A 14,519-nucleotide genomic window follows, 5' to 3' on the forward strand; every position below is an offset into this window, starting at 1 on the left:
TTCATACTTTGTACATTTTAAGCTCTGATTATTAATGGATTCTTACAGCTGCTCCTTCTCATTTTGAGTTGTGCCCCATTAGCAAATGAAGGTTCCAAAAATTTTACTCCATTTGTGTCATCATGGTCAACTTTAATTTGAGGAGGCTGCTCTTCCCTAGTCATATATGAGTGCTTTCCAACCCGAAGGGCTGACCTTCTAGCATTATATCTAACAATGTTCCACTGCTATTCATAAGTATTTCTGTGGGTAGACATTTAGAAATACTGACCCTCTTCTTCCTGGTCTGTCTTAGTCTGGAAGTTCACTGAAATATGTCCATCAAGGGTGATTTTGCTGGTATCTAAAATGGCATAGCTTCCAGCATCACAGCAATATGCAGGCCAACACAAACTGACAGACAAGTGATGGGCATGACAAACTGACAGACAAGTGATAGGTCTCAGCTTATAAACACATAAATATTAATTTGGTATAAACTGAAAATAGAAAGTATAACCAGAGTATTACGTTTCTATAATTCACTAGTTCCCCTGATTCTCAAGTGTAAGTTCCTTTTTTATCATTTCAATCCATGCTTACTGGAAAAAGCTAACTTATTGCAAATAGAAAGGACTGAAGAATTTTATTGACAGCAGCCATTTTTATATTATTTTTTGTTTTTTTAAACAAGTCAACCTCAGATGGCATACGGAGAGCATATTTTAATAAGCCAGAAAGTCAGCTCATTATCACCCCTTCTAGCAAGTAAACCTTTCTTAATTCAAACGTAAAACTCCCCAAACAGGTTTCATAGCAGTGTATTTTCTGTGACATGAACACAGCAATAGAGTACTTATCACACAATGCACTTACTTGTCCCACGTAATAAACGTTGCTCTCTGCGTTGAAATGCCCAGACCAACAATTTGTTTCATCTCTATTCCTGCAGCTAAAAGCAAAGATACATAAAACATGTACTTAAAAGCCAGTGGTGCACAAACACACACACAAAGTCAGTGGCACAGCTAATTCTTAAATGTTAAACCAAAAATATCTCCTGAAACCATCTGAATCCTAAGCAATGGTTTAGGCTTAACTACTAAAAGAGGTCTGCCTTGAGCATTATGCTCAATTAAGAATTGTCTGTAAGGGACCAAATTGATAACACAACTTGAAAGACTAGATAGGAGGCTTAGAGGGAAGGAGTCTACATTAATGAGAGAGGAAGAACTCAGAAAAGAAGAGCAAGAATAGTTGCACTACTGGAAGAACGTGATCAGCATTACTATATAGCACATCTTGAATTAGTGTGTTTTCTGTGAGTATTCACAACAATGAAATTAATAACATTTAGAAAAAAAAGTCAGTGCCACTTTTCTTTACAATGTGAAAAAGAAACTGTTCAATATAATCTTTAAGAACAACACCTAGGTTTAGCTTAACATTTTAACAAAACAACTACAGCTTGTAAAGCATTGTCAAAATAGTTTTGTAGATTTTTTATTATTCAAGAAATATAAAGGTCATTCTAATGATAAGAAAATGATCTTCCTACTCAAAATGTAAAAAAATAAGCAAACACTACTCCAAGTAAGTCAGATTGTGTTTTGTTCTTCATAATACTAAGAGATTGGATCTGAATTTAGGCAACAATCAACCCAACTAGATGCTGTTTGATGGCAGTGAAGGAAAATCCCCAGGAAAAATATCATACTTACTAAAGTTGAGATCTTAATTTCCACAGACTTATGCTAGATGGCAAATAAAAACATGACCACACCCCCTACCGCCTTAAATTTTTAAAAATATACTTCAGCAATGAGTGCTTTTAAAAAATATTCTTTTGAAAAGTAGTTTATCCCACTACTGGGACAATTTGAAACAACTTCGGTTTCAGCACTGAGAAGACATATTGTCATGTACACAGAACAATGTCCAAAAATGCTTAACCTAAATCTAATCATAAGCAACAATTTGACAAGCCCAGACTCAGGGATGATCTACTAAACTGGCCTGTACTTCTGAAGACTGTCAATGTTATAGTATGGTCTAGGTAAAAGGAAACTATGCAGGCTAACAGTTAAATGCAATGCCTCATCTTTGATTTGATCCTGGATTTTTAAATAAAAACATCAATTGTTAAATTGTTAATGACATCAAGACAAGAAGAGAACATTGAAGATTGACTATAGAAAAGTATTGTATGCCACTGAGTCAGCATTAATAGTAATAATATATAGGGTTTCCAAGAACAGCTGGCTGATTTGAACTGCTGACCTTGTGGTTATCAGTCCAGTGCTTATCCTATAGCACCACACCAGGGCTCATTATAAAATGTTGTTGTTAGTGCCAGTGAGTCGGTTGTGACTCACAGTGGCATTGTGTAAGGTTTCCAAGGAGCAGCTGATGGTTTGAACCACTAACCTTGTGGTTAAGTAGTCCAGTGCTCATCCTACTGTGTCATACCAGTATTGTATTGGTAATATGTTTCCTAAGTTTGATCATCAGGTTGCAGTTACATGAAAGAATATCCATTCTTTCCAAAGAATACTGAAGGAATAAAGGTTGTAATGTCTACAACAACTTCACAAATGGCTCAGGAAATAATTACAATTTGTTCAGAATGGTAAACACTGCAAAAACACAGGTGAATCTAGTAAACGGGTATAAAGGTATTCACTGTACTATTGTGGCAAGTTTTAAAAAACAGATTTTGAAATATTTCAAAATAGAAAGGTATAAAGGAGAAGCAACTCAGCCAGGAAAAAAAAAAAAAAAATGACCTAAAAGTTCTTTTAGAATTTACATTTACCAAATCATCTTTGAAAATGTTCTTGAAAGCAAAAATTTTAGAACACAGTTGTGGACAGGGCGGTATTTTATAAAAAGTGCCTACACAGAAAGAAACAAAACAAAAACTTATTTTACAATGAAGGTAATTCAGTTGTAAACTCATGAGATCAGGAACTGTGCGCTGTAACTTTGTTTATAGCCCTCTGCTATTTTGTACATGTGGAAATCAAATCAGCACTTGCTAGAACCTCCAGTAAAGGACGAACTTTCACATTGCATCTGGGAAAAAAGAAAACTTAAAACAAAGGACACAGTTGCGATTGCCTGCCTTTCAGAGATAGATCCTGGTGCACTGTAAACCACAAACGTCCCCTATAAAAACTGGCAAACAAACACCCATCTGCAAACTTGGTCAAGATGATGGTAAACTGCCCTTTAGAAAACTCCATGAGCATTTGCTCCCTTTCAATTTCAAGGCACCATCAAATAGAACAATCTCCTGCACACTTGCAAAGCCTTAAGGATCATTTCTGTTTATGCTCTTTTAAATTCTGTGAACCAGTTCTGATTGTCTTTGTCAATCTCATTTGACTCCCTACAAGCTACATTGCAATAATTTCAGGTTTTCTGTTTCTTTTTTTAAATTCTGAAGCTACCTGTTGTTGTTGTTGTTGTTGTTAAGTGCCGTGGAGTCAGTTCCGACTCATAGCGACCCTGCACAGGGTTTCTGAGGCTGTAAATCTTTACAGGAGCAGAACACCTCATCTTTCTACCGCGGAACCGCTGGTAGTTTCGAACTGCTGATCTTGTGGTTCACAGCCCACAAGATGGTTCGTAAACACTACACTACCAGAGCTCCTGTTAGATGCTGAGATTCCATCAACATTTAAAAGTTTTGCCATTTCCTTCACTTTTGCTTGCAGGATAGGTCCTGAAATAGGAACATTTCTGGTGCAGCTTTGAAGAAACCACTAAAAAACAGATTTTCTGATTTCTACATAGTTTCCTACCCTTTCCTTCTTGCTACAGTGCATATATTTTCAATTATTTTATCACTGTCTTCATAATAAAGTAAATCTGCATTAAAAACAAACAAACTGGCAAGCAGCGACCCCAGTAAAATACAGTATGTATACAAAATTATACCTTAGGAAAACCACAAAATAATTCAGAAGCTGAAGAAACATTCCTACTTATCAACAAAATATGCTTTAGGGACTATTTTTATTTTTATAAATCCAAATACCTTTGACAGCTTCTTTTATTACAGCAACAAATTGAACCCAGAGGACATCAGGATCAATTTCAACCCATCCAGTTTGAGGATAAAGACTTTCTACCTATTGACGAAAAGAAAAGATTTAGTAACAACAACATTAGATCAAGTCAGTAGTAACTGGGTCTTAAGACTAGTTAAAATAATTACCAGCATAATTTCATTTATTATCTAATGGCTCTTCCTTGTTAAAATAGAAATATATATGTGTGTGTGTGTGTGTGTGATAAAAAAAAAGAGAAAAACACACAAAATAACCAGTTACATCTTTAGCTCATGAACTTACCAATGATTTTATATATCTTCTTTTTCTTTATCTTTATTTTCTTTCTAAGTTTTCTGAAATGAAGATGTGTCACTTTAAAAGAAAGGTTTCAAGAAATAAGAAAAAATTATATGTGTATAAAATTCTTAAAATAAAGCAGTGACCTCTGATACCAGCTATCATGGAGTAAGCACCCACCTGTCTCTCTCTGAATATGTATTTAAAGCCTGGACAGAAGGCAGGGAGCAGACATCTGAGGACCATAAATGGTAAACAGTACAGGGAGGTATGCAAGGGCTAAAGGGGATAGAGGTAAATCGTGGCATATACACCACCTTGGAACAACTATGCTATGTGTTGATATATGAACAGAGACACAGGCTGAATGGGTATGTGAGAAAGAGTGGAATAGATACATAGTTCTATATCCCACAAATACATGAGTCTGAAAGAGGATATTTGTACATGGGTAACCACGGGGAGGAAGTGGGACAACTGTTGTTGCAATGGAGGGGATTGCAATCATTGAGATGAAACAAAGTATATGATTGTTGAATGTAAAACTGGTCATCTTGTCTGTAAATCTTCACTCAATTCACAAGAAAAAGTTTTAAAAATAAAAATAAATAAAATGTCAACAGTAGCGGGTGGGATGGGGAGAATCTGAGCACCACCAAACTGGTAGGCATCTCTCATTTTTCTTTTGGTGTTCCCTGTTGTTGTTATTAAATGCCATTGAGTTGGTTCACACCCATAGCTAACCTGTATAGGGTTTCTGAGGAGCAGCTAGCAAGTCCCTTAGACTAGACTTAAAGCATCCAGAAAAATGGAAGTCGAGCACCAAAGTGAAAAGATAACTGCAGGAGAAGCTCTTGTGTTTTTTGGGCTCACAGAAGAAAAAAGTGAACTCCTAACACTCAGAGAGGATTGGAGGCAACTTGCCTCTCCCCTTACTTATTTTTGCTAGGGATTCTCCTGTAAGGATAGCTGTAGGAGTCAGAGTGGGGTCAGTGGGATCTACAAGCATCTAAAATGCTTCCTCTCCAGGAAAGCAAGATTCCCTCTTTGACCAGAGGAGCTGTGACCCCAAGAGAGAGAGGTGACCCTGCATGGCTCTTTCTTTTTACATTTTATTGTGGTAAAATATACATACATAACATTTACCATTTTAATCACTTTTAGTGTACCATTCAATGACCTTCATTACATTCATAATGTCATACAACCATCACCAGTATTCTCCCTCCCTAGCCCTGGTCTATGTGTTTGACCATTCTAGACATTTCATGTAAGTGGAAACACACAATACTTTCCTTTCTGTGTCTGGATTATTTTATACAATATATAACATCTTTAAAGTGCATTCATGTCACAGTATGTAAAAGAACTTCATTTCTCTTTATAGCTGAATAGTAGTTCATTCTGTGTATATACCACATATTGTTTACCCATCCACCTATTGGTTGGGTGCTGTTGTTAAATATTGTCAAGTGGGTTCTGACTCATAGCAAGCCTGTACAGTCTCTGACTGTGGTTAGCTGTCCAGTGCTTACTTATCCTACAGTGGGTTATTTCTACATTTTGACTATGAACAATGCTACAATAAATATTGTTGTACAGTGATCTGTTTGAATCTCTACTTTCAAAGAGTTGGGGTAAACACCCAGGAGTGGAAATGCAAAGTCCTAAGGAATTCTATGTCTAATTTTTAGGGCAACCACTAACCCGTTTTCTACAGGAGCTTTGGTAGCGTAGTGGTTACGAATTGGGATGCTAACCTGAAGGTCGGCAGTTCGAAACTACCAGTGGTTCCATGGAAGAAAGATGAGGCGTTCTGCTCCCATAAAGATTTGCAGCCTCGGAAACCCTGTGCAGGGTCACTAGGAGTGAGAACCGACTCCACGGTACTAAACAACAACAACAACTAAACTGTTTTCTACAGTCAGTGTCTCACCATTTTACATTCCCACCAGCATTGCATAAGGTTGTGATTTTTCCACATCCTTGCCAGTTCTTATTATCTGACGTTTTGATTCTAGCCATCCTAGAGGGTATGAAGTGGTGTCTCATTGTGGCTTACATTTGCACTCTCATAATGACTAATGATAATCATCATGGTTTTTTTTTTTTTTCTCTCTCTGTGTGCTCCCACTGCTTGGCATTAGATGTGGGTGTAGTAACAGGAAGTGAACAGCAAAATGAGGTAGCTAGATTTCCAGATTTCTGACCAGAGGAGAGAGCAAGAAGGACAGACTAAGGGAAACAAAAAGTACCAGAGTTACTTCAGAGAAGGAGGAGTTTGGGAAAGCCAACCCGCAGAGTTTTGTACTATGAACACCTGGACTCATGACCACGTAATTCTAAACAGCATATCAAAGATGTTGAGAACAGAAAAAGGACCAGTCCACTGCCTATGACATATGTGCAGAACAATTCTGAACAGCATTGGAAAGATTTAGAAAACAGAACTTAACACTGACATCATGACTCACAGAACACTGGCGACAACTTGTAGCCTAAACCCGACTGTATCAATTACCTACTAAAAGTAAAACATCAACATTGTTCACACAATTTACATAAGACACGAGTCCTGTAACCAGTATCAAAAGGTCCACAATAGCATGGAAGGAATTGTTTAAGGGCATGGGATTTCTTTTTAGGATATAAAAATGTTATGGAACTAGACAGCAAATATTGTGAACTAAATGGCACTGAACTGCTCACATCAAAATAGTTAGTCTTACATTAAATAAGTTTCAGCTCAATAAAAATATATTAAAAATGTCCAAGATACAGTACCAAATTACAAGGTATATGAAGAAACAGGAAAATCTGAACGCATATGGGATTGTTGTTGTTGTCAAGTGCTGTTGAGTCAATTTCGACCCACAGCAACCCTGCATAGGGTTTCCAAGGAGCAACTGGTGAGCATGAACCACCGACCTTGCAGTTCAAATGGCTTTGCAGTCTGAAGCATTAGCCCACAGTGCCACACCAGGACTCCTATAACATCACAATTCTGCTGTTGCTGCTGTGTGCCGTGGAGTCAGTTTCGACTCCTAGCGACCCTGTACAGCGTTTCCAAGGCTGTAAATCTTTACGGGAGCAGAACACCTCATCTTTCTCCCGCGGAACAGCTGGTAGTTTCAAACTGCTGACCTTGTGGTTTGCAGCCCGATTCCTAACCACTTCGCTACAGTATGCAACCATTAATGGATGTGTCTAGGAATGCTGGGAAAGGGAAGTGACAGTCAATATCTACCAATGCCAAGCTGACCCAAATATCTAACAAAACCATGAAAGAAGCTATTATAAAAAAGCTCCAAACAGTAAGGGTGAACACTCTTGAAATAAACAGAAACTCAGATAGTCTCAGCAAAGGTACAGAAGATATAAAGAAGAACCAAATTGAAATTTTAGAATTAAAAAATACAATAATAAAAATTAAATTTTTACTGGATAGGCTTAATAGCAGCAGAATGAAGATAACAGAAAAAAGTCAATGATTTTCAATCTTTCTTGTCTTCTTAATGACCTTCAGCTTTCTTCCTGCATGACTGTATGATGCTCTTGATATCATCCAACAACTCATCTGGTCTGCGGTCATTAGTTTTTAATGCATCCGAACTGTTCTTGAGACAGGTTTGCATGGGCTGAATGGGACAGAGGTAAATAGTGATGTATACTCAACTTTGGGACAACAGGGTTCTGTGATACAGAGATCGAGGCATAGTCTGAAGAGGGGAAATAGTAATAAGATGCTTGACTGTCTTATGAATACTGGTTTCCTTGCCTATTATTGTAAAATAGATACTTGAGTGGGATAGAAAGGGAAACATGATTACAGAAATCTTGTAAGCTCGTCTTCAGCCTATAACTGATTACTGTTGTTAGGTGCCATTGAGTTGGAACCGACCCATTAGCGACCTTATGCACAGCAGAATGAAACACTGCCCAATCCTGGGCCAACCTTACTATTGTTGCCACACTTGAGTCCATCGATGCCTCTACTTGGCCAATCCATCTCGTTGGGGGTCTTCTTCTTTTTCTCTGACCCTCCACCTTACCAAACATGATATCCTTCTCCAGTGACTGGTCCCCTCTGACAATATGACCGAACTGACTGGAATACCTAAAAGGGGTTCTACAACTTGTCCAGTGAAACAGGCTTCCTGAGGAGCCTTTACAGTCTATAGGACCTTAGGTAGAATCCTGAGCCCCATTCAGAACCTTATGACGTGGGACATTCCAACTAAAAAGGACAAGCAGACCAGCCTGGAACAGTTAGAGCAACAGAAGATACATCTTGAAAGAAAGATCAGCAGGTAAAAAACAAAACAAAAATGGTAGTATGACTGGCTATTACAAGAACAAGCACATTTTTCACCAGGAAGCCATCAAAGCAAGCAATCAAGTCCCTTTAGGACAACCCCCCTCCCCCCCAAGACTGAAACTAAAAGGGAACACATGAGCAGGCATGTAAACTTGCTGGTGACCACATTGGTCTACTAGTGAGTGGAAGAGGGGGAAAGGTTCCATAGACGCCCTCCCATTGACCTGGCGAAGAGAAAGAGAAGGGGAAGGGCTGATTGGTCCGAAGTGTGGTGAGACCTGGGACTCTAGATTCATGGAAAGAGGGAACTGAGAGCTGGCCGCCAGGAGCCAGGCTTGCAGAATGTGCCCTTTGGTTGTTTAAATTATTATATATTCCTGAGTGTTTCTGTGTACATACTCCCACCCTCCAAACAAAATAAAAGAAAACAGAGGGAAATTTTTTTTAAATTTTTTTAAAAAAGCAAAAATATGGGGGGGAAATATGAATAGGCACTTCACTAAAGAAGAGATATGGATAGAAAACAGGCATATGAAACTATTCAATGTCATTAACAATTAGGTAAATGCAAATTAAAATCATGATGACACACCACTACAATTATTAGAAAGCATAAATAAACAAATACTAAAATACCAAGTGATGGCCAGGATGCAAGACAATTGGAACTCTGAGACCTTACTGGTGGAAATGTAAAATGGTACAATCACTCTGGAAACACTTGGCAATTTCTTAATTAAATATTTACTTACCATATGGCCCAGCAATCCCACTCTTAGGTGTTTACCCTACAGAAATGAAACCTGTACACAAATGAATGTTTATAGCAGCTATACTCATTCATAATCTCCAAAACCTGGAAACAACTCCGGTACTTCAACACATGAACGAATGTGGTACATTCATATCATGGAATGTTGTGGCTGTTGTTAAAGAGCCATTGAATCAGGTCCAACTCATAGCGACTCTGTAAAGGATTTGCGAGGAGTGGCTGGTAGGTTTGAACCACTGACCTTGGAGGTTAGCAGTCCGGTGCTTATTTTACAGCACCACAGCAGGACTCCTATAAAACCAGAGTTCGATCGAGACAGTTTATCTTTGCAGGAATAGAAAGTCTCATTTTCTTCACACAGAGTGGCTGTGGCCTTGAACTGCAAACCTTGTGATTTGCAGTTTAGAGCTTATCCTATAGAGACATCGCACTCATATTGTTGTAGTTGTTACTAAGAGCTGTTGACTTAGTCCTGACTCATAGCAATCCTGTATAGGGTTTCCAAGAAGGAAACATTGTAGTCTAATGTTTACCCTACAGAACCACATCAGGACTCATACAACTAGAGTCACTATGCTTACTCCTTAGAACGTGAGCTCCCAGAAAGGAGGAATAATGTACCTCTTTTATATGTTTGTTCTCTTCTGTACCACCTACAATGAGTCCTGATGTGGTGCTATAGGATCAGCACTCAACTTCAGGTCAGTTTGTACTACAAGGTTGGCGGTTCAAACTCATCAGTTGCTCCTCAGAAACCATGCAGAAGGTCGCTATGAGCTGGAACTGACTTGACAACACTTAACAACTGACTTGACAATACTTAACAACAACAAAGCACCTAGAATGCCTAGACCTTCGCAGAGTTGTAAGTTGCCATTGAGTCAGCTCTCACTCATGGCCACCCACGTAGATGGTGATCTGTGTCCATTTCTGGGACTAGTGTGTGAATCCATCTCACTGAGGGCTTCCCTCATTTTCACTGGCCTTAAACTTGACCAAATATAATGTCTTTTCTGATAATAGGCCTAAATTGAAGTCTCACCATTCTTGCTCCTAGGGAACATTTCGGTTTATTTCTTCTAAGATGATTTGTTCATTCTTTTGGCTTGTTGTTATATATTGCCAATTCAATTCTGACAAAAGGACAGACAGAGTTATTGCTGTTGTTAAGTGCCATCTAGTCGGTTCCCAGTAAAGGGTTTCTGAGGAGTGGCTGATAAGCTTGAACCACAGACCTTGTGGTTCAAACCGACTTTGCAGTCCAGCATGTTAACCCATCGTGCCACACCAGGACAGAGTAGAATGGCCCTATAGGCTTTACCACACTGAATCTTAGGAGCAGATCACTAAGTCGTTTCTCCAATGGCACAGCTGGTGAGTTTGAGTCACTGACTTTTCAGTTAGCAGCCCAGCACTTAACCATTGTGTCACGAGGTACACCATAAATATTAGGTGCATGAAAGAAATTATCAAAAAATTTCAGAGTAATGCCCATAAGCAGAAAGCAGACTTTAGAGACACTAAGCACCTCCGAGTGTAGCACTATAGGATAAGCACAGAAAACTATGGTGGTTCAAACCCACCTGCCACTCCTCGGAAAATCTATGCAGGGTCGCTCTGAGTTCGAACCAACTCAATGGCACTTAATGACAACAACCAAGTATCTCTGAAGGCTGGGATGCCAGATCCAACTAACACAGTACTGGTTCAAAGTCTTTATAAGGATCCCCAGTTCTCTTCTTTAAGTCCCTAAGAGCTTCACTCTCTGGAGGCATTGAACTAGATGAGTTCTGTGCTTGCAGATACCAGGTATGCCAAGTACTGAAAGTATGAAAAAATAACCAAGATCGCCATTTAAGGAAAACCTCTAAATACAAGAAACAGCCAGAGTAAACAAGATAAAGGAACTCTGAGGAAACAGTGACAATGTGGGAAGTACAGAGTGATGCAGAATGATGTGAAGAAAGAAATCTATTATTCCCCAGTGAGGTCATCAGAAACAAACAGATTTAAAGAAATCCATTGCCCTTCCACCAAATAATACTCCTGTCATTTATTCGCAAGACTGTTTTCATGACTATTGTAATACTCCTTTCTCCAGCTCCTAAAAAGCAATCAATGTGACTTCATTGTTTCAATCCTACAAAGCTTCAGACTTGATGATGACAGAAAGAAAAAGGGTGAGTTCTGTGCTGGCTTCTGCAATGGATGGTTCCTGCTACTAACATACAAAGATGGAGCTCACACCTCTTCAGAGCCACTTCCCCCCACTCCACCAACTCAGTCGGATAGCTCACCAGCCCCAAACGTGACACAGTCATGAAATGTGCTTTTCTACCAAAGGAAGATCAAATCAAAATTAGAAGAAGAAGATAATCAAAGTTAAGAAGAAAATTTGTTTTGCTGATGAAAACAAAAGACAAGCAGTTAGGCCAGTTTTTGTAAATGTACAAAGGGCACACAGTACTGAATACTGACTGTACTGTTCATTTTGGAGTGGCCTGTCTGTCCTGTTCTTCCAACCAAGATGTTACCATGTTTTATAGCTTCTCACAATTACATCATGTTCCACTTGGGGAATATAATAAACTCTTCATTTTTAAACATTAAAATATCAAATATTTACTAACACTGAATACCACTCTAGTATTTAAAACCAATATTGAAGAATTCAAAGAAATATTTTAAAACACAAATTATTTTTTAAAAACCAAAAGTTCACCTGTGCTATTAAGCAGAAACAATGAATGCCATCAGAAATAAAAGTATAGTCTTAGGAGAAACCTAACACAGCTCCCTGTTTTAAAAAGTTGTTTGTATTTGGGACTTTAACTTCAGCTCAAACCTTTTTTTTTTTGTTCTTGCTCCTGAGGGTGATTTTTTTTTTCTTTTTCTTTTTAAAGCCATTTATTTGGCAATATCAAGCAAATGTGATAGTAAGAGGTTTTAGGTTTCTAGTATATATTCTTTCCTTCATATTAGTTGTTGTTATGTGCCATGAAGTCAGTTCCGACTCACAGCAACCCTGTACAGGGTTTCTGAGGCTGTAAATCTTTACGGGAGCAGAAAGCCTCATCTTTCTCCTGCAGAACAGCTGGTAGTTTCGAACTGCTGACCTTGCGGTTCACAGCCCGATTCATAACCACTATGCTACCATATTAGTTGTTGTTGTTGTTGTTATGTGCCATGGAGTCGGTTCCGACTCATAGCAACCCTGCACAGGGTTCCCGAGGCTGTTAATCTTTACAGGAACAGAACGCCTCATCTTTCTCCTGTGGAGCAGCTAGTAGTTTCGAACTGCTGACCTTGCGGTTTGCAGCTCGATTCATAACCACTACGCTACTAGAGCTCCTTACCATATTAGTAGAGCTGTGATTTTCACTTGAGAAGATAAGTACAATCAAGTTCTGTGTCTAATCCATAGGGTCCCATGAAGCAAACTGAATTCCTAATGCTTTAACTGTCATTAGGTTTTATTTCTTCAGCAACCACGAAATCATTAACCAAATGCTGAGTAGTAACATAGACTGATAAGACCCTCTTTCTTATAGAATGTGGCTGTCTGAAGTGGAGGACCAGTTTTGTTTTTTAATTTTTAATTCACTGCAGGTCAACAATTTTAAAGACATAATTAAAGCAAGTTTGTAGAAAAATGGCAACAATAGTCAGGCCCATAAAATAAATCACAGTACCTGAGATTTATTTATTCCTTAGAACAATCATTTACTCAAGATAAAAAAGACATTTGTCTAAAAGCAAAGATAATAAGGGAGGAAGGGATAGAAAATCTGGAGGAAAGGAAATAAAGAATCCAAGGTAGAAATGGAAAGAGGGCTGACACATTGTGGACAACACAGTCAATGTCATGAAACACTTTTTGTACACACTATAGAATGGAAAACTAATTTGCTCTGTGAGCGCTCAACTGTAAAGCGCATTAAAATAAAGGTACTTTATGTCTAGAATTAGAGGGACTGGTGTGAAAATATCATTATGTTTGTGCTAAACACTCATAAAAAGATAAAGTGCACACAGTCTCTGAAGGACAGCCGGCCTTTCATCTGTTTTCTAAAGTTGGCTAGGGAATCCAGGTGTCTGTGGGTATGTAATGCTTCTGCACATTACCTGAGAAAGGGGCAGGGAGCTGCTATAGATTCTCATTACAGTCCTGGTTCCAAACAAATGATCAAAGGTGTCACTACTTAAAGACTCATACCCTGGTTGGAGGTGCTCCTGAATTGCTGCTGCTGAAAAACACCTCTGGGGAGGTGGGACCTCAAAAAATACGGCAGGCCAGTGCTGAGAACAACTTACGTAACTAATGGCTCCTGTCCTTCCTAACTCCTCTAACATAAATACGTTGTTGTTGTTAAGTGCCGTCAAGTCAGTTCTGACCCATAGCGACCCTGTACAGGGTTTTCGAGGGTGTAAATCTTTACGGGAGTAGAAAGCCTCATCTTTCTCCCGTGGAGCAGCTGGTAGTTTCGAACCACTGACCTTAAGGTTCGCAGCCTGATACGTAACCACTACGCTACCAGAGCTACTGGCATTCAAAAGAAGAGCAAATAAGAACACTATTATCCAATGAAGAAGCCCTGGTGGATAACCATTGGACAACTAACCACAAGGTCAGTAGGTCAAACCCACCAGCTGCTCTGTAAAGATTTACAGGGTCACCATGAGTCGGAAGTGACTAGACGCCCTAGTGTTGCAGATGATTAAGTCAGTGGTTTGAACCCACCCAGCGACTTCTGCTTCCCATGAAAAACCCTAATTGGTAATTATACTCTGCGGCATAAGGAGCTCTGGGAAGTAGTTACAAATCAGGCTGCTAACCTCAAGGTCAGCAGTTCGAAACTACCAGCTGTTCATTGGGAGAAAGATGAGGTTTTCTGCTCCCGTAAAGATTTACAGCCTCGGAAACCCTGTACAGGGTCGCTATGAGTCAGAAGCGACTCCACAGCACACTACCACCACCACTCTGCCACATGGAATCACCATAACTCTCCTGGATTTCACCTAGTAATAATAACTATCCAATGTGGCGCTGCAAGGAGCTCTGGTAGCGTAGTGGTTAGGAATCGGGCTGCGAACC

The 14,519-nt window shown here is 39.1% G+C and overlaps 1 protein-coding gene across 1 annotated transcript in view; it reads right to left on the reverse strand.

Moving 5' to 3' along the window:
- The window catches only part of GK5 (glycerol kinase 5 (putative)), a 135,244-nt gene that overhangs the window by 119,458 nt on the left and 1,267 nt on the right, over positions 1-14,519 (reverse strand). The window contains exons 2-3 of the mRNA XM_006869869.1: positions 4,022-4,115; positions 856-931 (exon numbers count right to left, since the gene is read on the reverse strand). Coding sequence (XP_006869931.1) covers positions 856-931; positions 4,022-4,115 — 170 coding nt within the window. The remainder of the gene's footprint in view (positions 1-855; positions 932-4,021; positions 4,116-14,519) is intronic.

The sequence above is a fragment of the Chrysochloris asiatica genome, unplaced genomic scaffold, assembly GCF_000296735.1.
Source record: "Chrysochloris asiatica unplaced genomic scaffold, ChrAsi1.0 scaffold00136, whole genome shotgun sequence".
Classification (NCBI taxonomy): Eukaryota; Metazoa; Chordata; class Mammalia; order Afrosoricida; family Chrysochloridae; genus Chrysochloris; species Chrysochloris asiatica.